Source organism: Rhinolophus sinicus, chromosome 1 (genome assembly GCF_057876585.1).
Source record: "Rhinolophus sinicus isolate RSI-liver-muscle chromosome 1, RSI-T2T, whole genome shotgun sequence".
Lineage (NCBI taxonomy): Eukaryota > Metazoa > Chordata > Mammalia > Chiroptera > Rhinolophidae > Rhinolophus > Rhinolophus sinicus.
In genome coordinates this window covers 64,994,322-65,018,095 of record NC_142501.1, presented here as the reverse complement: position 1 = coordinate 65,018,095, position 23,774 = coordinate 64,994,322, and the positions used below count along the sequence as shown (strand labels likewise).

General features: G+C 37.3%; 1 protein-coding gene across 2 annotated transcripts in view; it reads right to left on the bottom strand.

Annotated features, from left to right (window-relative positions):
- HELB (DNA helicase B) overlaps nt 1-22,645 on the bottom strand; it is a 28,358-nt gene extending 5,713 nt beyond the window's left edge. The window contains exons 1-12 of one of the 2 annotated variants that reach the window (XM_088800596.1): nt 22,381-22,645; nt 20,280-20,690; nt 19,194-19,363; nt 15,978-16,856; nt 13,093-13,267; nt 11,782-11,923; nt 9,945-10,099; nt 6,514-6,595; nt 6,037-6,096; nt 4,750-4,978; nt 3,796-3,939; nt 1,767-1,886 (exon numbers count right to left, since the gene is read on the bottom strand). In XM_088800596.1, coding sequence (XP_088656722.1) covers nt 1,872-1,886; nt 3,796-3,939; nt 4,750-4,978; nt 6,037-6,096; nt 6,514-6,595; nt 9,945-10,099; nt 11,782-11,923; nt 13,093-13,267; nt 15,978-16,856; nt 19,194-19,363; nt 20,280-20,690; nt 22,381-22,567 — 2,649 coding nt within the window. In that variant the 5' untranslated portion in view covers nt 22,568-22,645 and the 3' untranslated portion in view covers nt 1,767-1,871. Of the gene's footprint in view, nt 1-1,766; nt 1,887-3,795; nt 3,940-4,749; nt 4,979-6,036; nt 6,097-6,513; nt 6,596-9,944; nt 10,100-11,781; nt 11,924-13,092; nt 13,268-15,977; nt 16,857-19,193; nt 19,364-20,279; nt 20,691-22,380 lie in introns of those variants that run through there. The other variant, XM_019732448.3, reaches the window with a different exon arrangement.
- Between the last annotated feature and the right edge of the window lie 1,129 nt (nt 22,646-23,774).

Genomic DNA, 23,774 nt, shown 5'->3' with positions numbered 1-23,774 from the left:
GGTCCTCCCAAGCACCTACAACCTGGCCACAGGAATCATATAAATCCATCTTAGGAGGTCCATTTTCTTAATTATCCAAGAACTCATGTTTTCTAATTACACTGCTAAGTTCAGGTCTCATAGATCCACGACTGGCTTGTAGAAACCCAGCAATACATTTTAAAGACTGCGCAGTGCCAAATAATAAAATCACTTGAAATGATTGCATGGGCTTTTATGCGTAAATGTATCATCCCACTGTTACTTTATAGTAACAAAAAAACAGGCACCTTAAATATCCAATGATGGGAGAGTAAATATATGTATTTATTTATATATTTATATAAAGTATCTATATATAGATATCGTACATTTTACAAACATCAAAAATGCTTTAAAATTTAACAAAATTTTAAAACCTGGGTACATACCACGGGTGCCAAAAAAAAGTACACGTTGTAAGAGATGTTATCTATGTGTTGCTTTTCGAAGTTGAATTGAGTTACGGTAGCAATGTGTAGTATGACGTTTGCTCAAACGATGGCATTAATCAAATGAATGCTACCATCATTCATTGTATTACAATTTTAATACAGCTTTTTCCTTTCTTTAAATGTGTACATATTTTTTGCCATCCTCTGTATATATAAAAAATGATCACAACTATGTCACACAAAATAAAATTACTCTGACCCAAAAAAATGACATACAAAATGAACATAAATATGTAATGAAACAAATCACAAAAAGGCAATTGATTCCAAATGATGACTGTCTCCAAAATGGAAGGCCTCTGGATGATTTTTTTTCTTCTATTTTTCTGTATTTTCCCACTGTTGAACCATTTATTACTTTTTTCCAGATAAACAAACCAAGAGAACGATAAACCTCTGCTTTTTAAGTTTAGCAAGCCAAGAACTGTATAGGCAACAAAAATGCCCGATGTCACCACGTAACTGTGAGAAATGTTTCAAGTTTTGTGGCTATTCTTAGTCCCTGTATTTTCTATGCCAATGTAAACTAAGAAGTGGTCTGAACTTCTCGCTAATGTTCCCACATTACCCCAGCCAAAAGAAGGATTGTGGGGAGACAAATGACAAGATGGGCATGTAGAAACTACAGAGCCACAGTTTAAAAAAACAAAACAAAAAAATCCAAACACTTCTATCTCCCTAGACACAGAGAGTTTGAACCCACTCTTCAGATGATAAAAGTTTGACAAACACTTCCTTCCAATGCTGCTGAGTCTCAGAAATTGACTTAAATGATACTTGATTATACAAATGCTAAAGACAGATACACCATTTCTCCCCTTAGGCTTTCTATTGTGTATTCCTAACCAGGAAAACGTCTACCTAACCTTAGCTAACCGAGTTCTTACTCATCGGTGAAAGTGACACTGAAAAAAATGTAACAGCCTCAGACTCAGCCTCCCCGTACTCACATACTCACTCACACTTGCTACAGTCCAATGTCCTCATAGCAGCTATAGTGATATTTGTCAAATGCAAATTCATTCACATCAGATTCTGCTTAGAACCCAGTAGTGGCTCCCAGGCTCTCAACATAAAAGTCCTGGCTCCTTAATATGGCCCGTTTGGTCCTTCAAGAGCCAGCCTCGGCCCTGCTCCTTCCATCCTTCTTTCCTCAATCCTCCCCATGAGCCATGCTTGCTCCAGCACAAGGAAACTCGCTGTGGTCCTTCCCAGTCTGTGGTCTCCATCTGGCCCACTTCTGAGGCGCTGCCCCATCCAGGTACTTTCCAGCATCCTGTACTTCCTCTGTAACACGATTTTTACCAGGCTGGCATGTAACTATCTGCTTTAAGTGTAATCCTCACTGGACTGTAAGCTCTGTGAAGGCAGGACCACATCTGACTTGCTCACTGCTGTTTATCCAGCATCTCCCTGAATGATGATAAGAATTAAAACAACATGCCAAAGGTGAGCTCAGAAAACGGGACATGGACACCTAACTTCACCTCAATAACCTGCTAGAAATCATTTGTCCATTTCTTTAAATCTTCCTTCAATCATTAACATGATCAGACGTCTTGAGGCACGTTTTATACCTTTACTGTGAATTACGTATATTTCTAGTCTCCAAATTTGTTCTAAAACTTACAACTTATATGAAGAGACACAAACCATTAATACCCTTCACGATTTTATAGACTTAGAACCTAAAAGTCTATATAAACTTCAGAGTGGAGTCAAAAAATCTTTTCTGTAATGGGTCGAAGAATAAATATTTAGGGCTTGCAGGCCAGATGGTCTCTACGCCAACTACTCAGCTCTTCGGGTATGGTACAAAAGCAGTCATAGCCAATATGTAAATGAATGTGACTGCGTTCCAATAAAAGTTTATTTAAAAAAAAGTTTATTTATTAACAAAAAAAGTTTCTTTACATTGGATAATGTATAGTCCTAGAAGGCCCTAGGAGGTGACCTGGCCCCCGATCCTTCTACCCCCTTACCCTGCATTACTTCTCTGACCTTATGTGCTGTCACTCCCACACTGGCCTCCTTGCTGTTCCTGTTCTTCAAATATGCCAGACAGGCGCCCACCTAAGAACCCCGACCTTGTCTCTTCCCTCTACCTAGAATGCTCTTCTCCCAGACACCCACAAGGTTAAATTCTTTACCTCTTTCAAGTCTTTATTCAAATGCCACCTTCTCAATGAGGCCTATGCTGACCACCTATTTAAAATTACAACTGCACCCCATTCCCAACCCGTTTCCACTGCTTTACCAACTTCTAACATAATATGTAGTTTACTTATTTTTTTTTTTTTACAGTTGTGTATATCTCTATCCTCTTCCCCACCAAATGTAACCTCCCAATGGCAGGCATCTTTGTTTCACAAACTGATCTATACCAAACACCCAGAACAGAATTTGACTCAATAAACATTTGAACTAAACTCAGAAGGAACAAGCTATGCTAATGATACAAAATAACAATCAGGAATATTCTCAGAGGTAAGAAATGCTAAATATTTCAACCAGGAAATAAGAGCCAGATTCAATAAAAGGAACATTTAGATATTTACTCCCTCAACTCAGTAATAATAAAGACCGTTTCACTCTTCATTATTCCAGAAATGCAACAGAAAACTGTATTATAAATTTGAGGAAATGGCTCAGAAAATACAACAAAATGACAACAAGATGGGAAATAGAAGAGATTGATAAGAAATTTAGATAGCCATTTCTGGATGTCCAACATAAGAGAGGTTCTAGAAAGACAAAACAAAGAAGAACTCAGAACAAGAAATCTTAACGAAATTATTTAAGAAAACTTCACAGAATTGAATGATATGAGTTTCCAGAATTTCAGAGACCCTTGCTTAGGATGTAATATTTAGGAGGATGCCAAGAAACTCGACAATCAAGATATATATGTTAATATATCAAAATTTAAACCAAAATCAAAATTTTTAATTCAAAATTTAAACTGAAAATTCCAAGATGAACACACTATCAAAATTTTAAATAAAGACAAGATCAGAAACAGTGCCCTACACTGGAGACTGAAGCAAGGGGCAAATTCAGTCTCCTGGTCCTGACCTTCTACCCCTGGTTGGAGGGAAGACCTGAAGGGTGAGGCTTTAACTATAATCTCTTAGATTCTGAAAAAAGAGCGCTCTGAAGCAAAACAGAGCAAAAGGTTAATGTCTACATAGTATTTTCTGTACGTCTGTGCATTTTGTTTCCTAATGTAAAAAACAAGGCAATAAAAATTAGGAAGAAAATAATGCAAAGTATTCTATGGCTTGGCAAGCTATTTAAACAGCTTCATAAAGGTCAATCTTACCTGAAAAGTGTGAATGGTTCTTGCCCATGCATGTCTTATATGACAATTTTGCATTAGTTTCGCAAAATCCACAGTTACTTCCAAGCCAGCCATATTATCAATGGTCAAATATCTTCTCTTTCCAATAGTTACATCAGTTATATCCTGTCACCAAAACAAGGAGCTGTTCTGTACATTTTCAAATATACTGTAAAGGTATTTTATTTTTGGACATAAAATGCAAGCACCTTATAAGAAAAATGGCATGTACATTCATTACAATTGTTAAGAATTTCCAAACGCTTAAAATCCATGCTTGAGCACAAACTAAATATATACACACCCAAATATTTTAATAAACACAAATGGAAGTTTTTGGTCCTTGAAACTTAACCAGATGTGACTTTCTGGAAAACAGGCTGTGTTGTCTTTCTTATTTTGATGTCTATACATTTTATTTCTTGTGCGTACGTCTGTATATACTCTTTGCAAAGAGTACTTTTCCTCACAGACTTTAAAGAATAAACTTATATGTTTAAGAGGGTGTTTATACAATGAGAACAAATTTAAGGTAACCACTTCTGCAGTTTCTGTAATATATTTAAGCAGCTAACAAGGAAATGACGCTTTGTAAAATATAATAGGTGTTTCTTGTCCCTTGTTTTTGTTACTCAAGAACTTCAAACTTACTAAAAGTTTGTTTCTTCACAGAGTCTTTCCAAAAAATATAAAAGAAAGGAACACTTCCCAGCTCATTTTAGGAAGCCAGCATTACTCTGACACCAAAACCAGATAGGACATGACTGGAAAAGTACAAGCCAATATCTCTCACAAACATGTATGCAAAAATCCTTAACAAAAAATTATGGAAGAAGAAGGTCAACTCTGATATGACTGAATTCTGAATCAATCCTAGGGCAATTAAAAAAACAAATTTCTAATAGGTAAAAAGGTACTATTTTTGTTACCACTTACACGTGTTATGAAAAATATTTCTCCATTGCAGAGTCTAATACCACTTTCAAAGCCATGCTTATTTTTAGCAAAACCATGGGGCGCTCCATTAAAGTCTTCACCACTGGCCTCTAGTTCATTATTTTGCTGATGGTTGGAGTTATTCCCAGGCAGTAAATCCGAGAGATATGCATTCCTGGTACAGCAAATTTTATCACCAACTCCAAATAGAAATCTATTCTTATGATCCCTGGATTAGACAATAATAATCATCATCAAAGTTTGGAAAACCTTAATTTCATTTTGTTTAAACATTAATTACCTGGGTGGTGAACACACAATGGGATTTATAGATGATGTAATACAGAATTGTACACCTGAAATCTACATACCTTTACTAACAATTGTCACCCTAATAAACTTTAATTAAAAAAAAAATAAACATTAACTATCACTCAGATCTGATCCAATCTCAAAATAATTTCCACACTTTCTTTACTTCACCTTTGTTCTCCAAAAAAAATCTTATAGCACTTATACATTATTTTTATTATAATAATTACATTAAAATAATAGTAAATTGAATAAATTCTGGAGATATAGCAGTTCCTGCAATAAGTGTTTTAGGTATATTATTTCATTTCATCCTTACCACAAATCTGAGGGAAATTCTATATAAGTAGCCTCTTCCACATACATGGAAAGGTGCAATTACCTGCCAAAGATCACAGTCACTGGCACCCAGATTGCATGGCCCCAATAGCGTGCTTTTTAACCCTTTGTTAGGCTACCTAATATGGTTTTTCGGTGTGTCTTTCTTAAATATGCAGAGAGCTCCTCCTGTAACTTACACATCTCTGGGTTTTTCTGCACTTAATAGTAAGTGTTGATAAAAGCAAGAGACATGACTTAATTTTTCCTGTGTGTCAACAGAGTGGCTTTTCTATGCTCTATTTCTCTGAAAGATATTCACTAAGTAAGGTGCTCTCTGCAGGGAGCCGAAGGTTCTCGGACACACTACACACATGTCATATATGAAAAAGTCTCCTGAATTGCCCACACTCATCTGGGAGAAGCTGGAGGGTGCCAACCTGGAAACTACAGGAAAATTTTATTCCTTGTTTTTCTTATTACATTGATTATCAAAAAGTCAATTCCTAAGGACATACATTATATTTAACTGAAGAGATCATTTTACTTCACAAATAAGAAAATAAAAAAGATGTATAAATTTGTGGCTGCAGTGATAAATGGCAGAACAGGGAATCAAGGAAGGACTGTCTCAAGTTTTGGTCCTTTTGTGCTCACTTGATTAGGTGGCCTGCATAGTGACTGCAACAGCAGGCATTGATGACATCACAGTCTTGCCTGAAACACATGAAAATGCAAGGGTTACCTTAATAGTATCTGTTCTGTGCTTATTTCTGTTATCAACAATTATGACGTACTAGATACTATAAAAAGTCCCCAGGACTTTCTCCAGGAAAAAATACTTTGTAAATTTTATCTTAGAATTAACCTGTGTTCCATTCAGGTTTCCACTGAGTTTCTTAATACAATATTTAGTATAAAGAGCCCTGTTTAGAAACTGCCTTCTGCCATGTCTAACAAAAAATACCTCCAAATATGAGAGAATTAACAGTGATGCTATGAGAGTCTCCCAAACACTATATTAATAAGTAATAGTACTTAATTACTATATTAATTACTTATTACTATACTAATTAGTAATGAGGGAGGGTTAGAAGCTAGATTAAAAACATTAAAGTATTGTAAATGCTTTACCTTCGAAATGCAATAAATTGTGACGTTTTTGCACTTTGTAGGTCTTTTTCTTTGAGTAAAGTTCTAACGGCAGAATATAAATCTGAAAATTCAGGAGAAAAAAGTTAACATGGAAAAGCACCAAATTACAACATTGTTTCTATGGAGAAACAAATTCAGAATGCCTGCTAACGGGCCTGGGAAAACATGTCACCAAATGGAATACAAGCCCACTGGATCACCAGCCTCATTTGTTGCATCAGCCAGAACAACAGAGGAGAGAATGGAGGAGACAGAGGCTCCAGGCACCCTATCCTCCAGAGAGGCCAGCCACTACTGTGTTTCCCCAAAAATAAGACCTAGCCGGACAATCAACTCTAATGCATCTTTTGGAGCAAAAATTAATATAAGACCCAGTCTTATATAAGATCTGATATTATATTATATTACATCATATCATCTATCATATCATATCAAAGACCTGGTATTGTATTATATAAGACCAGGTATCATATATCATATCATATCATATCATATCATATCAAAGACCCAGTCTTATATTATAGTAAAATAAGACCGGGTCTTATATTAATTTTTGCTCCAAAAGATGCATTAGAGCTGGTTGTCCGGCTAGCTCTTATTTTCAGGGAAACACGACAGACAGGGCAGCTCGTAATCCGTAATATAATCACTGCATATTCACTGATAGTTTGTGAATGCTGAACTTAAAATATGGGCAAGAGGACAAAATATGTAATAGAATTACTAATATAGCCTTCTTTCTGTTTTAGTTCTGGTTGTACTAGTGGTGATAAGTTATAATTTGAGAATTGCTCTGCATGATGTCATTTCACTTAATTTCATCTTCACAACTCTCATTTGAGGCAGGTACTATAACATCCAAGGCTCATATTTAGCTGATACAAACCAGTATAAAAATATTGAGATACTTCTATAATGGCTGGAAAATAGCTAGTACTCCCCAAACACATGGCCCGACCTCCACCCCAACCATTTCTTTCCAGCCCCAAGAACACCCCAGACCACCCAGGATTCAGCAACTAAGAGTTTAACCCTGGCACAGTAGGGGTATCCATTCCAAGAGTGACTGTATACTCCCAGCTAGTAAATAGTTTGACTATCACACTGATTACATCATAGTTACAAGAAGGTGAAACTGAGACTCTTGGAAGTCATATTTTCCAAATGGGGGAAGGTGGCTGGCCTCCTTTTTTAGAGTTCAGATCACTGATAATGATGAAATCCACTGACAACTTATCCTTTCTCAGAGCACTGAGAAGCAGGCTTCCTCTCATCTCTCTTACCAATATTATAATACAAAACAGCAAACATTTCTCATGAGAGAGAGAAGATACAAAAATTTGGGTAAGAACGTTCCAGGCTTTTGTGCCTTTCCCTCACAGCAGATGAATCACAGGGGAACAAAAAAGCCTAGGCCTTGCGATGCCGGGCTGGAGAACGATTAAAGTAGCTGCTCACCGAGCTCTTCCTTTTTCAGATGAAGGGAGGATTATCTCTGAAACACGGGCAACACTCAGCTCACCCCCAGCCGACCCCTGGCTTGCCAGAGCAGGAATTTCCAAAGGCCTCACAAAATACGGTTTTCTTTCACACGTACAGAATCATGCTGCTCTGCTGCTTGCTTTTCTCACTCTCTCTACCTCGTGCATATTATTATGTACAGTATTGCAACATGTACACTGCATTTCATTTATTCTAAGGTAAATATTTTTCTCACATTTTAACATCTCTAAAATTCTAGCTCTGCTATGAAGCCTGTCTTAGGTCTTCGTACGCTGCAATAATGGGGATAATTTACTCAATAACTTAATTAATTATTAATGAAAATTACTATCCACCTCTCTAAGGAATATTTATTCAATTCTCTTAAAGAAGGGAGTCGTTTTCCAGCTGAAGTTTGTAATTAAGCTAGAAAAACAGCATCAGTTAAACTCTGCAACCATTCTGAAACAGACAACTTCTTTTTAAATTACATTCTCATTAATGTAAAGAGTGGGTGCCAGAAATAAAACTAAGCACCCACATAGAATGGCAGAGGCCAAGTTACTTTACCATCTGAGACTCATTTTCTTCATCTGTTCTAGTACCTACAATTAACTAAGCTGTTGTGAGAATATTTTCTATCCATTATTCACAATATATTTAATTTTTTAAAAATCACAAACCAATATGCAGCTTATAATCCAATTATGTAAAACTAAAATAAATGTGTTTGTGTATGGATATAATAAGGTTTAAAAGGATAAACACCAACCTCTTATTATGTGTGACTTTTATGGGATTGTCTTGAGGGAAAAGGCAAAAGGAAAACTACAGGGAAATATTAATTTTTACTGCAAACACTTCTGTATCATTTGACTTTTTTTAAGGAATATAAATTAGCTCTAAAACCAAAAAGGCACTTATGGAATATTATGTATTAATTTCATAGGAGTCCATTTAAAAAGAAAAAAGAACATTACAACATGTGAATGAACACTAATCCAAGGAAACTGAGATGGGTGACACACACAAAGGAGGAAAGGCTTACAGATGTCACTAACTTCACACACAGAGTGAAAGTAGCTAAGTAGGAAGGATAGACCCTTAAGAACTGTGGCAAGTATAGTAAATCCTCAGTAATAATCATTTAAATCTTTGCTAATTCAATTTTGAATAAACGATTACACTATTTTAAAAAGTTTATAGTAGAAATAAATATCAATAGGATCAATCTATTCAAATAAATTCATCTGCAGTAGATACTTTAACATCTATTATTCATAAAAAACTGACATTTACACAGCACCCCAAAACGGCAGAACGCCCCCGATCCTCACAACAGCTCCACGGGCGCTATGATTCCCATCTCACAAATGGTTAAGTCATGGGACACGGGTCCTGTACAGAAGGGAGAAGATCTCCTATCCCATCCTCTTTCTCAACCCTGTCATGGTGTCAACCTAACACCCGTAATTCGAAGCAATACTTGTCTGTTTGATAAGAAATAGAACTATTAGGACTCAACTTGGCAATAGTTTGACAGCCATTTTGTTTCACAAATATACTCAAAATAACCAATGTATTTATTTTCCCAATTGCTGTAAAAGAAAAACTTCATTTAAGACATGCTTTCTCCCGAATGAACTTGGATTTCTGGGGCTTTGCTTTAGTTGAAACTCATCATCTACATCCATTTATTCACTCAACAAATATTTATGAAGCCCTTAGCGTGTATGTGACCAGGGCTTACTTCTTTATAGAATTCTAGAGTAATCTGCTTTTGATGATTAATAAATCAGTTTGTTTCCAAACCTAGTTTTTACTAGCAATATTTATCTTCACCATGAAATAAAATTATAACTAGCTATTTAATAACTATATTACAAACAGAAATACTTAACCCACCCAACAGAAACGCTTGTACTTACGAGAGTGAAAATCACTTTTCGATAACTGAGAACTGGGATCCTCTTCTGGGAGTCTGACAAAAATAAATGTTTTATCTTGTATTGAGACAGGGAACGTTGGATTATCAGAGATATTCAGCTCTGCATCAAATTTTGGAAATTGGCGTTTTGAGATTCTTAAAGACAAAATAATACACCAAAAACTTTAGTATCCAAAATATATCTTCAGATCACAAATAATGTCATTACAATAATGAATATCTGTTAATAGATAAATAGGGTAAAAAGGCTACTCATGTACCCATTATAAATAGTGAGTTTTAAAATAGAATTAGCAAGACCATGTCACATTTAACAATCAATCCCCCACCCGAAGCAAATTAAAAGCATTAGGAAAAATAGGGAATTTACTAAGCACCATTCTCAGAACTTGACCTACTTTTATCCAGACCACAAAAGAACCGCACGAGGTAGGTATTATCCTCATTTCACAGGTGAGAAACGGGAGGCTTAGTCAACGACAGTGGCCCAAAGCACAGAGGTAGAAAGCAGGGGAGCTCGGTGGCAAATCTGGGCCCCTTTGGCTCCCTATCACTTTCTATTTAAATTAATTTGGACTCTTTGGGGCTTATCCGTATGTTTACATCATATTCTTTCTTTTCTCCTTTCTTCTGCGTATATCACATATATGGCCTCATTTTCCCAGTTGACTCAAGTATCCACATCTTCTCTTTGCTTCTAGTCCCTCTTCCTCCCTCTTTTGTTCTTATATTTCCCAAGACTAGCAAATGATATTAGAAAACAGAGTAAGGGGAAGGTGCCTTGCCGTAAGTCTCTCCCTGGTTATTTGGAAGAAAACCGACTCCCTGAAAAGGCCTAACAGGCTGTCAAAGGGAGGAAAGGAGAAGGAAAAAGGCTAGACATATCACAGATTTAATTACTGGGGGGGCTGAGAATCATCATGAATTTCCTGCTTTGCTTTTGACCCAGGACATGTCACATATTTCTGTCTCTAGGAGCTTTTCATTGGTCTCCTTCTGTCATTAAATATTTGGTGATGGAGATTAAGAAGAAATGATGAAAGGAGCACAGCTCAGCCCCAATTATATAAAAAGGATTACTAAAATCAACTCCTGAGATTCAGGGAAAACTGAGTTCTAAGAAATATAATGTGCTTTAGATTCTCCTTCAATTTTTAGACTCCCAACATCTCCAACAGGAGATAGCCTTTAGGTAGGAGCAGAAGGGTTATAGGATAAGAATATTACATACCCACCTGAATTCATTTTCTTAATGTCTTAATACAGACCTACCTCGTCTACCCTATTCTTGTCAATTCTTCCCGTATTCCCACTGTCTTATCCAGGACAGACAGGGGAATAAAGAAAGGAGGTTTTAATGTTCTAGCTTCTGCTGACATCCAACCAAGGAAACATTCAAGCAATAAAAACAACACCTTGTAAAAGAGAGTCAAAACAAAGATACATTTTGGCCAATGAATAAAACAGTCTGTTAGTATTCTGAGGTCCCATTACATCCATTACGAAAGATCAACTCTAAAGACTTACACAAAGACTAAAAAAGAGAAGGGTTCTCTTCTGCTTCAAGGAAAGTAATATGCCATGAGTGCCACCAAGATTTATCAAGGAGTGACATACCATTGTTCATGTTTTTGCTTTGGGCCCTCTTACAAAAATTACTACAGGAAATTTCTTCCCCAATTCTCCCTTGAGCTCTACTGAACTCAATAGTAAATGTAGTGTACTGACTCACCCTGATTCAAAAGCTAATACGTATTTTCTAATCTTTTATTTCTAATACAACAGAGAGATAATGCAAAATTGTAGCTCTATTATACCTTGTAGCATTGTTCACAATTAGCTCAGATTCTGTTCTATGATTTGTCTTTAGTTCGATAGCACAATTTCTTGACTTAAGCGTCTCAAAAAGATCTTTCAGCAAGTTACCAGGTTCAATGCTGGGTAACTGTCTAATATCACCTATAAGGGGAAAAAATAGACACATTAGGTTTTAGGTAACGGGGACCCTTAAATTTAGAAATTATTTTTATTTCTCCCTATTGACACATGCTTTAATTATGAAGACTTATTCTGAGGAAAAAAAGCCCAAAAAACTTTGTTTAAAACTACTTGAGAACATTAAGTCTTTAAAAATATTTAATAAGCAAAAAAAACCCATTCAAATTAAACAATATAAGATATAAAAAGCAGTTATAACACAATAAGGTAAAATTTGAATGAACTTCTTTCATACCTATAACCACAGGCAAACTGTAGGGGCATATACTTCAACCAACACGTAAAGAAAACCAGGCCTTAGGTATCTAGTATTTAGCCACTTATTCAATCTTGCTCAATGTCTTACTAAACATGGAAGACTCTATGGCCTCAAATAAATAAAGTAAACATTTTACTGTAAACAAATAAACATATAAAAAGCAAAATAAACAAACCTAATGCATTTGATAACAGATAAATTCCATTAATGTAATGGTAATGTTTTGCTGTATTAAAAATCTTTTTACTTTAAACAAAAACAAACCTTAGAGATAAGAAAAACTATTTTCTGGGTGGAAGATGGGAGAATGCTTAGCCATTAGTAGAATCAACTACTTACAAAATATCCTCAAATACCTAAAAACATTACTTACATACAATTTGAGTCTCATACTGCAATTCTATTTTTTTCTCCATTAAATCATATAGCCTACATATCGGTACTACCGAATAGAATCTAACTGAATCTCACCAGAATTGGAAAGGACTTAAGAGGCTGGTGAGATCTAATTTTAAACTAACCATTTAAAATCATAAAATTACTTTTAAGTGAGCTATCATTCAAACATTTTATTATTTCCAAATAAACCTACAGCCTGATTTACTGTGCTATTTTTACCATTTTAATAGTCACCATTTGGGTGATCAATAGTAACCATCCCGGCCTTGCCTGTATCCTGGCCAAAACCAAGAACCATCCAGCTGCTAAAGAGAGTGGTCAGATTGAACTCAGTGTAGCTTTCGTGTGGGCTCTGACAAATGGCTTCCCGCATGTCAGATAGGGAGATTAAAGCACTGAAATGGTATAAACAGTCACTTAACCACAAGGTTTTGAACTAAACAATTAAAAACCCAACAATATTTTAACTTACCAAGGATAATAAGCTTAGAAAGTTTGGAGTGTGCAAGTAATAAATTTAAAACGGATCTGAAGATTCCTACAGATACCAAACTCCCTTCATCCACAACCAGAACTCTAACCGAAGAAAACTTCCATGGACTGTCCTTGGCGGTTTTTTTATCCCAGATATAGAAGCTATAATTGACCTACAAGCAAAGTATGGCATTTCAAAGTTACAAAAACAAAATTATTCTTACAACAAGTTTTTTTAAAACAAAACTCTTAAATTGGGGAGGGCTAGGTAAAATAATGGAAAAAAGCTAAAGAAATAGAGAACACAAAAGTTAGAGAGATAAATACACAGAGAAATCAGACCAAATAAATCTAAGAACAAAGATCAAATCGGTCAGAAGAGTGCTTCGTAATGATTACTCAGTGTGTTTAACAAGCCTCGTACACATTACTACTCCACTGCAAAAATCTCGACCCTTCTGTTATCCCTCTGGATGAGAGAAAGCTCCTATTCTTTTCCAACCCCAAATAACCTTCTCTTGGCCTTTGGAGCTGGCCCAGTCACTTCGGCCTTCTTCTCCCAATTGTAACACTCCATCCTGGAAATAAAGGGTTGTCTTCCCAACCTAACTGAAAATACTTTTTTCCCTAATATTCTAAACTCCCTTACTTCCCCAACATTTAAAAACCACCACCCAAGACAACAAAACAATTAAAAAGTGATTTATTACGGAGGTAAAAATATTTACGATTTAAATGAGGGAAGAAATTTATAAAATTATAGCCCAGTAATGTTAAATATGTTGGTCTCTATCATTCCAGAAATGTTTCTATATTGTAAGTATGCATATACTGTACATACAGATTTTTAAAATGGTATCATATTTTTATTCAAGTTTTCTACCGAAACTAGATTTAACATGTCTATTAAGTAAAAGCCTTCATATTTCCTATCCAGATGCATCAATTCCCTTTAAGAAAAACAAAAGAAAGAAGAACAATTCTCAGTGGCCTTGTCTCACAAAAGAATATTTGGAATCACTGCTAATTGTGTACTTGCTCTTATTTTATGTAGTCAGTTATTTTCGAAATGCCTGATTAACACTTCCCACTGTATTTCTCGTGCTACCAATTCAATACACGCCCCATCGATGAGCACCTAGATTACTCCAATAACGTTACAGCCAGGTTCCCCTACACACTGACCCAACGTGAGAGTGCCAGATAAAATACAGGACACCCCGCTAAATTTGAACTTTGGATAAACAATAAATTACTTTTTAGTATAAGTGTGTTCGATGCAACATTTGGTACATACTTAAAAATGATTTGGATTTTTATCGGCTAAATCAGGTAACCCCAGCCCAAGTATGATAAATCAGTGACCTGAGTGACACCTCAGTGCTCTTCCTGTGCCCTTACACGCTCTCCTGAGCCTAAACGTGACTTCAGAAATGTTCTCCCAGCATCCGCAGTGGATATTAAGATATGACCAGCTCATTAGAGTTGGAACATAAGATGAAACCTAGTAATGATGCCTCTCTGGCCTCTCCTCTTCTAATTCAAACCCTCAGACTACGAAGGAGTAATAGAAAAAAATCATAAACTGATCAGAAGATCCTTCCACCAATGAGCTACACTGAACTTCTCTAAGTCTATGTTCACTCAAGTGACAAAGTAGTGGGCAAAGTAATTTCTGAGGTGGCTCGTGGCTCTATAATTCTACATAATCTTCCTGAAAACTGCTTTCTTCTTTTTACACCCTAGCTTACCAACCCAGTAATGGCTCCCAGTAAATCAGCGCCACGTTTCTTTGTTAGGTTTTAAGGTCTACAGTAAATGGTCTACATATCTTAACTATGGCACCGTGGAAAGTGCCACTAGCTGAGAAGTCAGAAATCTGAATTCAAGTGCTAGTTCTGCACCTGGTTAAGATCCTGGGCATGTCACTTAATGCCCCCAAATTTCAACTGGCTCTCCTGTAAAACAGAGATAGCATCCTTTACCCACTCCACTGGCTTAGTAAGGATTTAATGAGATGTCAAAATACTTTACCAACTTTAAACCTCAAATGCCTAGTCTAAATCAAGTTTAATTTCCATTATTTTGCAATACACAGATTTCATTCCAATTAATGCAGTCACCTAAAAACCCTCAATACACACAACGACCATTCGCATGCCTTTGGAAAGGCCTTTCTCCTAAATATTGTTTCCTTCAGAAATCTTCCAACGACTAAGTTCCTTGATCTATAAAATTGTGGCCAGGGCTAGCGGAACCTCTACCACTCTTTACAAGTTCAACCTCATGGCTTTTAACTATACAGTCAAACTGTTGCTTTTCACGCATATTAATTTATTTGAAATTTTTATTATATGACTACTATTTGCCAGGCACTGATGTAGCTGAAGGAGATAAACCAGATGATCAAAGCCCTCACTTAACGGAACTTTCATTCTACAAAATACAGTATAAACTTTTTCCTTCCAACTCCAGTGCTCCTCAAAATATGGTCTGTGGACTATGGTTTGTTCTTAACTAGTCCCAATGAGAAATAGAGCTTGTGCCATACTCTGAACTATTATAACTACGTCATTGGGCATACACTTTAGTTTAACTGACTTTTTTTCATTAGACTTTCTCAATGAAAGAAGCAGTGTGCATTCAATTACTTTCCGCACTAGTGCCTATCTCACTGCAAACCATGAACAATATACAGACTGGTTATTCTGAATGGGACTGACCCTTTATCTTTACAATTAGCTACTACAAGGCAAGGATCCAGAAGACAGTCAATAAACACCTACCGATTGTTGTCAGGAATAAATGAAAAATAAACTCATTAAATAAAACGTGTCTTTAAGGCCAATGGTCTCGCTAGAGGAAAAAGGTAAAAGGTTTTACCTGACATAACGTGTAAGCGCTAAAACCAGTTTTCTGTCTCAGTAAACCAGCGGCTTTCCCGGTAGGTGCTGTAAGTAAAACTTCTATCACCTTGTCTGTCTTCAGTAGACTTTGCTCAGTAAAGGTCATCCATTCTTCTGGTACATCCTGGTCTTGTTCAAAGTCCTCAGAAGCCTTTTTTACTTCTCTTTCTTCCAACAGCTGTATATGTTTAAAAAGATGACTGACAATTGTGGTCTTCCCACAACCACCTTTCCCACTTATGACCGTCACAGCATTGGAGCAAATCATTTGCAAAGCAGCCACCTGATCCTGATCCAATTGATCTTCACTTATTTCTGCATCATCTTCACTTTCACCATTGTCCCAAATACGGTCACCACTGTCCTGTGTGGTAAGAATATCCACAGAAGTTTCCAAGCTTGTTTCCTCAGGTTTACTTTCACTCACTGTGTCATCACTTCTTGAATTCTCAGGTTTTCTGGTATGAATAGTCGCAAGCACCTTTTTGACATTGACATGGAGACGCCATGGAGGCCTCATCATCAGATCAGCTATTGAAGAGGCCACGTCTCTTTCAGCCTGGTAAAGGTTGTAAGGAAAGACACAGGAGTTCTTATATGTCACCACCTCGATATCTTTCAAAAACTTCAGAGACTGCCAAACATCATGAAAAGACATCTGATTTGACAACTGCAAAGTTAAGTCAGCTTCTTTTACGTACGTGTGCCCATATTCTCTACATATCTCCTTCAGTTTAGAATAGATTATTAACGCATTCTTCTCTAAATCAGTCATCAACTCGAGGAGAGATGTGCATTGACAAAATGCTGTCCAGCTTGCCTCACATTGCAAAAGCTTCAGTTCTCTGTAGGTTATCTTTAAGAAAATAAAGTTCAAATTGCTTTATAAACATTATAAATGTTGATGAGTATTACTGGAATCACAGTGAAAACAATGCTATTTGTTAATAATATTTTAAGTCCCAGAAGACATGGATTGCAACTAAATTCGGAGAAAAAACTATGTACCTAATATATCACTATTTTCTTCATTGACTGTCCTATGAGTAGATAGCTGTAATTTTTAAATTAAATTTTAGATGTTCTCAAAGTAATACATGTAATTTTAAAAGTCAAACAACACTATGAGATTTATCACTAAAAATAGGAATCCCCTGACTTAAGCTTTCCAGGCCTGCTGAAGGCAACACCTTCAACACTTTCAGGTATTTCTTCCAGAATGTCTCTCTGCATTTCTAAGTACTGTTTACACTGTTTGTGAATTTTAATTTTAATTTTAGATAGCTTATATTAACTCCCTACTATGGAAAGTTTCTCTACACAAGATCTCTGTCTTTTATGCCATCACCTCCACACTTGCTTCTCCCTCTCCCACCTTTGAAAAAAGTTACAGTATACCGATTTGTTAACTGATTTTGGTTAAATCAGTATAAATAAGATTCACAGCTGAGCAACATAACATACCGTGATTACAATAACTTAGTGTTGAGCTCGGCGTGTGTACTGTGAAGCTAATGACTGCCTTATTTTCTTGGCTTTAGTTTTCTATGTGACTATCAACAATTCTGCCCAAACTCTACAGAAGAAGCACAGAACTTCCTTCACCAGGATCCACTCAGGTCATCCACCAGCTCCATTTTTTTTTTTCATGGAGACATCCCTCCTAGAGCCCTCCATACATTTTTATGGGCTGAATTGTGCACTTCCCGTCCCCCCACCAAAAAAAATTCATAGGTTGAAGTCCTAACCCCCAGCACCTCAGAACGTAACCATATTTGCAAATAGTGTTCTTAAAGATGTAATTAAGTTAAAATGAGGTGACTGGGGTGGGCCCTAATCCAATATGACTGGTGTCCCTCACAGATAAGAGAGATGACCACGTGAGGACACAGAGTGAAGGCAGTTGTCAGCAAGCCAAGACGAGGCCTCAGAAGAAGTCAACCTTGTCACCACCCTGATTTGGGACTTGTAGCCTCCAGAACTGTCAGAAAATAAATTTCTGTTGTTTAAGCCACCCAGTCTACGGTATTTGTTACAGCAGTCCTAGCAAAGTAATACAATGCCACAGTAAAAGTCTTCATGCTGGATGGTAGTTGACATACTGAACAGTAAAACTTCAAACCTCCTTTCCCCAATTGAGTCCCAGAATGCTCATTTCTTTGCCTCTCTTCTCTACTGAATAAATGTGTGTGTGTGTGTGTATATATATATATATATATACACACACACACACATACATATATATACATATATATATATATACATACATATAAAATAATCTAATGTTCCAGAATCTTATTTTTCAAAGCATACTGAAATCATAGTCATTTTATGTAGAGAACAAATTCATTAGTCCAGTATTCCTCAAACTGGGCCAGGAGGGGTGTCTGTAAACATTCTTGGGGATCCAAAAATTATCGCAGAATTTTTCAATTGTATTTTCATTTGGAAAACCACCTTTAACCAAATGAAATGCCAAAATGGAAGTGCCACATTTGGTTTCCAAAACCACTGGAGTCTCACAGCGTCACTTTACTGCACCTGCTCTCTAATAATAGCAGCAGTGAAGTCGTTTGTAAATGACAGTATTGTATGAAATAAAAAAATCAAATGACATCGTGCTAAACCATGTGAATTGTGAAAGTTTTCAAAAGTTCAAATAGGAAAGTGGGGGACTAAGGAGCAGAGCAAATGGATTTGCCAAACTCAAAATAACTCATGTCTTCGATAGATTTGTACTCAAGTTTCAAACAGCAATTAAGATACCAAAAATTTTGTCATATTAAATTATGTAACTACCTGATTCCCCGAAAATAAGACCTAGCCAGATCACCAGCTCTAATGTGTTTTTTGGAGAAAAAAATTAATATAACACCTGGTCTTATTTTACTATAAGACTTGGTATAATGTAATATAAGACAGGGTCTTATATTAATTTTTGCTCCAAAAGACGCATTAGAGCTGATGGTCCAGCTAGGTTTTATTTTCAGGGAAACATGGTAAACTTTGAATGTCATTTATTTTGTTATTTTGTTTTGCTTTATTAATTTATTGCATAAGAGCTACAGGCATAAAAAGTTTACATTTAGTTGTAACACTCAAAGGAAAATAAATCAACATTGAGGTCCATACAAATTTTTTTCCTTTGAAAGAGATGAAAGATTACTCAATGCTAAGCAAATGTTTTACTTACTTTACTAAATGCAAGTTTCCATGGATGCGTACCTAACATCTCTTCTATCTTTTCAAACACCTCTTTAGAATCTGAGCTTATTAGGCTTTTAAAGTGTCGAGGCAGAAGAACAGGAAGGAATTCCATCACTTTTGGAAACTGCAACGCTGTCATTACACTTATAAATGGAACTAAAGGATATCAGAAAAGAACAAATCAAAACATACAAATGAGCTCATGGAACAATGGATTTGATGGACGTTCTTATTTAGCACAACCAGTTCAAGAAATCCAAATCAAAGAGAGATTAACAAGTTTAATTAGAAAGAAAACAGAGACTATAACAATTTTTTTTTGTATCAAGATGGTTTTCATTGTGTTTTACACCAAAATTTAGGTTCTTTAAAAGCTTAGATAACTACTTCTTGGCCTTTCATTTCCTCTTGCTTGCAAATAATTAGAATAAAATTCTTGACTCAAAATAAATATAAATTCAAAGAGCAACATAAAAAATAAATCATTTACGTAATAGCCTTTATAATCATTTTTCTGACTGTAATCATGATCCTTTTGTCATTGAAGTCATTCAATGGTATTGTGCCAAATTTATTTGCTATGACCAAGAAATGAAATGTTCCATATATGTGAATGTCCAAATAACAAACCATATTTAAAAAATTATTTTAAATCATTTTGCACTGAAATTTTTCCAAGATGGATTTCTCATATTCTTGCCTTTCTCCTCTGCCTTCTTAAATAGAATAATTGACAACTGAACTTTTTCTTAATGACTCAAGGTAATCCTATGGACACAAAAGTTAGAGAGAAAGAGAGAGAGAGAGAGAGAGAAAGAGAGAGAGAGAGAGAGAATCCCAGTTTGAGATGGAAAGGAACCGAAAGGAGCGTAAAGATCATCTCATCCATTTCTTCACATTAAAGATGAGGAACCTGGAATGTCAATGACATACTCCAAAAGTAATATAAACAAATTTTCATCAAACCTATTTTAGAAAGAATACTATGCCAAGATACCATAGTGGCAATATTTTAAAACACACTAGTCATTAAGCATCTCAATTACACAAAAACTCTAAAAATCACACCTACCTGTGTATTCCACAGGCAGGCGTATTTTGTAATCTGGTAGGGACTCTTCCTGTTCAGTCTGTGTAGGTTGCTTTTGACCCTTCCTCCCAAATTCCTTGTAGAAAATTCTTAATGTCTCCCTAAGATTTTCAAAGTTGAGGTCTTCATAGCTTGATACTTTATTTACCCATGCTAAAAATGCAGTTATAATATCATTGGAGACATCACAGTCTTTAAGAAAGAGGGAACAGATATTTTTTTGACTTGGTGGTGACATATCGGACTGTAAAAAGTAAGATGGAAATCCGTGAACTTGATAGTTCCTCGAGCCCATAGGCTTGACCTCTACCTTCACTCGCCACCAAGGACCCGTTAATGGAAAACGTCCAAACACGTCATACGTCTCTTGAGTGTTTTCATCAGAAATTCTAACTTTAAAAAAGAAATGTTAATTTAGTATATTTAAAAACCTCTCTTCCAATATTTTATCAAATCCACCATTCTCTTTAACACCCCCACCCCCAAAGAGCACCTTGTACAAACGTCTACTAGGGTGTCTATATTCCATTTGCCTGTCACCTGCCTCCCTCTACTATGCTGTAAGCTCTCTAAAATAGGAAAATATTTGTCTTTGTATTCCAAGAGGTAAGCATGGTACATGGTAAAAGTCTGCTGTTCCTCTTCTTTTTTTTTTTTAATTAAAGTTCACTGGGGTGACAATTGTTAGCAAAGTTACGTAGATTTCAGGTGTACAATTCTGTAATACATCACCTTGTGTGTGCACCACCCAGACTCAGTTCTCTTTCCATCACCATATATTTGACCCCCTTTACCTTCATCTATCACCTCCCTCCCCACTACCCTCTGGTAACCACTAAACCATTGTCTGTGTCGATGAGTTTCGTTTCTTCATTTGTTCCTCTGCTAAAAGCAGTCTTCTCTCTGCTACTCTGACCTCAGGCAACACTGACCTTCATGCAGTTTCTAAAAATGCCAGGGTCACTCCATCACAGGGCCCTTGCATAAGCTGTTCCATCTGCCTTAAATGTTCCCCTCCTTACTATTTGTCCCATTTACTACAGAGCTCAGGTTAATTGTCACCTCCTCGGGAAAGCCTTTCCTGAATCTCATAAATATAAACTCTCATAGCACTAAGGACCTACTAGTCCTTCCAAGCACTAAGTAATATTACAGTTATTTCTTTGATTATTTTCAGAATGTCTGTTTAATTCACTAGAGGGTAAGCTCCAGTAAGACAGCAACCTCTTCATCTTATCCCTACAGGGGACCCCAGCAGCAAACTCGCTGCTTGGAATATGGTGGCCAGTCACTAATACTCTCAAGATAAATGACTCAACCCTCCACAAATACTTGAACACTTTCTGTCTACATCTGTGCTATCCACTCATGTGACTATTTAAATTTACACTAACTAGAATTAATTAAATTTAGAACTCTGCTACTTAGTTGCACTAGCTGCATTTCAAGTTCTCAATAGCCACATGTGGCTAGCGGCTATTATACTGTACACTGCAAATACAGAACAATGCCATCATCACAGAAAATTCTACTGGCCAGCACCGGTCTGAACATTCAAGTACTCTTTAATCTCAGTTACAACATCCACAGAACAGGTGTCATGTACAGCACAGAAAAGTACACAGGGTAAACACAGATACCAAGATTATTAACACACGATTAATGACTCAATAATGCCTTGAGGTGTTTCTTGAGTGTGCATGTTTTCTAAGTAGCAGAAAAATAACCACATCTTTCACTCCACGCAGGATACAGAAATAGATAAAAGCCCCAATTCTGGGTGTGAATAAAGGCTCAACATCCACTGTTATACACATCCTCGACTATAAAAACACCTCCACGAGCTGTGAACCTTAAATGAGATAATACAGGCAAAGCAGATGCTTCACACATAGCATTTGCTCAAGTCACTGCTGTTATAATATTAGTATTATTTTATCCTAAGTAGGAAAAAACTGGCAGGCCATCCCAAAGGAAGTCTGTTAACAGCGATGGGGTGCCTTACTAGAGACAAGGTCACAATGGGAAACAACAGGTCATTCATCCTCCAATCCCATCCCCCAGGGGCAGGGGGCTTCCTCACCCCAGAGGCGCCCAGGGAGGCCGCCCGCCTTCAGGCCTCCTCTGCAGAGCTCCTCGGCATCGACAAACACCGGGTCTTCGTCGTCCTCCACGTCCTCCTTCAGACAATTGTCGCTCTCCTCCACCAGGTCCTTGAGCGGGAGCAGAGGCCCCTTCAGTTGGCGCAATCGCGGATTCAAGGGGGCCATGCTCCGTTCTTTAAAGTTCTACTCAAATCCGGAAAACCTTGGTCGTGCACCGCTGCCATCAGCCAATCAGCTGCACCGCTGCGAGACTGTCAACTTCCTCGAACGCAGGCCCCGGGGAGGGGCGGGAGGCGGCGAAGTCCCGCCCCTAAGCCACCAGCCGGTGAGCGGAGATACCGTTTCCCCAAAAACAAGACCTAGCAGGACCATCAGCTTTAATTAGTCTTTTCCAGCAAAAATTAATAAAAGACCCAGCCTTATTTTACTATAAAACCGATTCTTATATAAGATCCGGTCTCATTTTACTATAAGACCGGGTCTTATGATATGGAATGGTAGGATATGATAGATCATGTAAGAATGGGTCTTATATTAATTTTTGCTCCAAAAGATGCATTAGAGCTGATTGTCCGGCTAGGTCTTATTTTGGGGGAGACACGGTAGGACGCAGGGGAGGCGGACCGCCAGTGGGAAGCTGGCGGTAAGCGAGCGGAGGCGCTGTCGCCGCTGCGCCTCGCAAACCTGAGGGCGCACCAGGTGCCTGGATGAAACCAGCGCGCTGGGCAGTGGCAGGTGTGGCTCCTGCTGAACGTCTAGCCCAGGACGTCTCCTGCGGAGAGAGAGTCGCGGGGCAAGGCCACATGTAATGAGCCCAGAGCGCCCAGGAAAGCAAGCCCTCTCCAACACCCCAAAACGGAAACCTAGATGCTACCGGACGGCTGGCCACCAGCCAAGGCACAAAACAGCGAATCTCCAACGCAGAGATCGTCTGTCTAGTCGTGGCTGCTTTGGGCCTTCGTTTCCTTAAGGAGTGGAACTATCATCAAAGGCATTTATTCAACGTAGACATCTCTAGTCCCCCTTCCATACCATTGTATCGAAATCTATCTAGGGCAGGGAATCAGGGTTCTGTCTTTTTAACGCACCGTCCCAGGTTGTCCATTTTGATACTCAGCCAGGTTCGAAAAGCGCTGCATTTGTAGGAAACATTCACAGTCCTTTTCAACTTTTCCTCGGTGACTATACCCTGCCCTTCCATATTTCTTCAGCTGCTACGTGCTCACAGTGGGGCAAAAAAAGTGGTTTAAAAAGTTATTCTGGAGCCGTGATTCTTATAGTTGATGGGGATACTATTTGAAAATTATGGTGCTCTTTGAGGAACACCATAAAATATATTACTGCATTACAATTTTGATGCTATTTATATTGA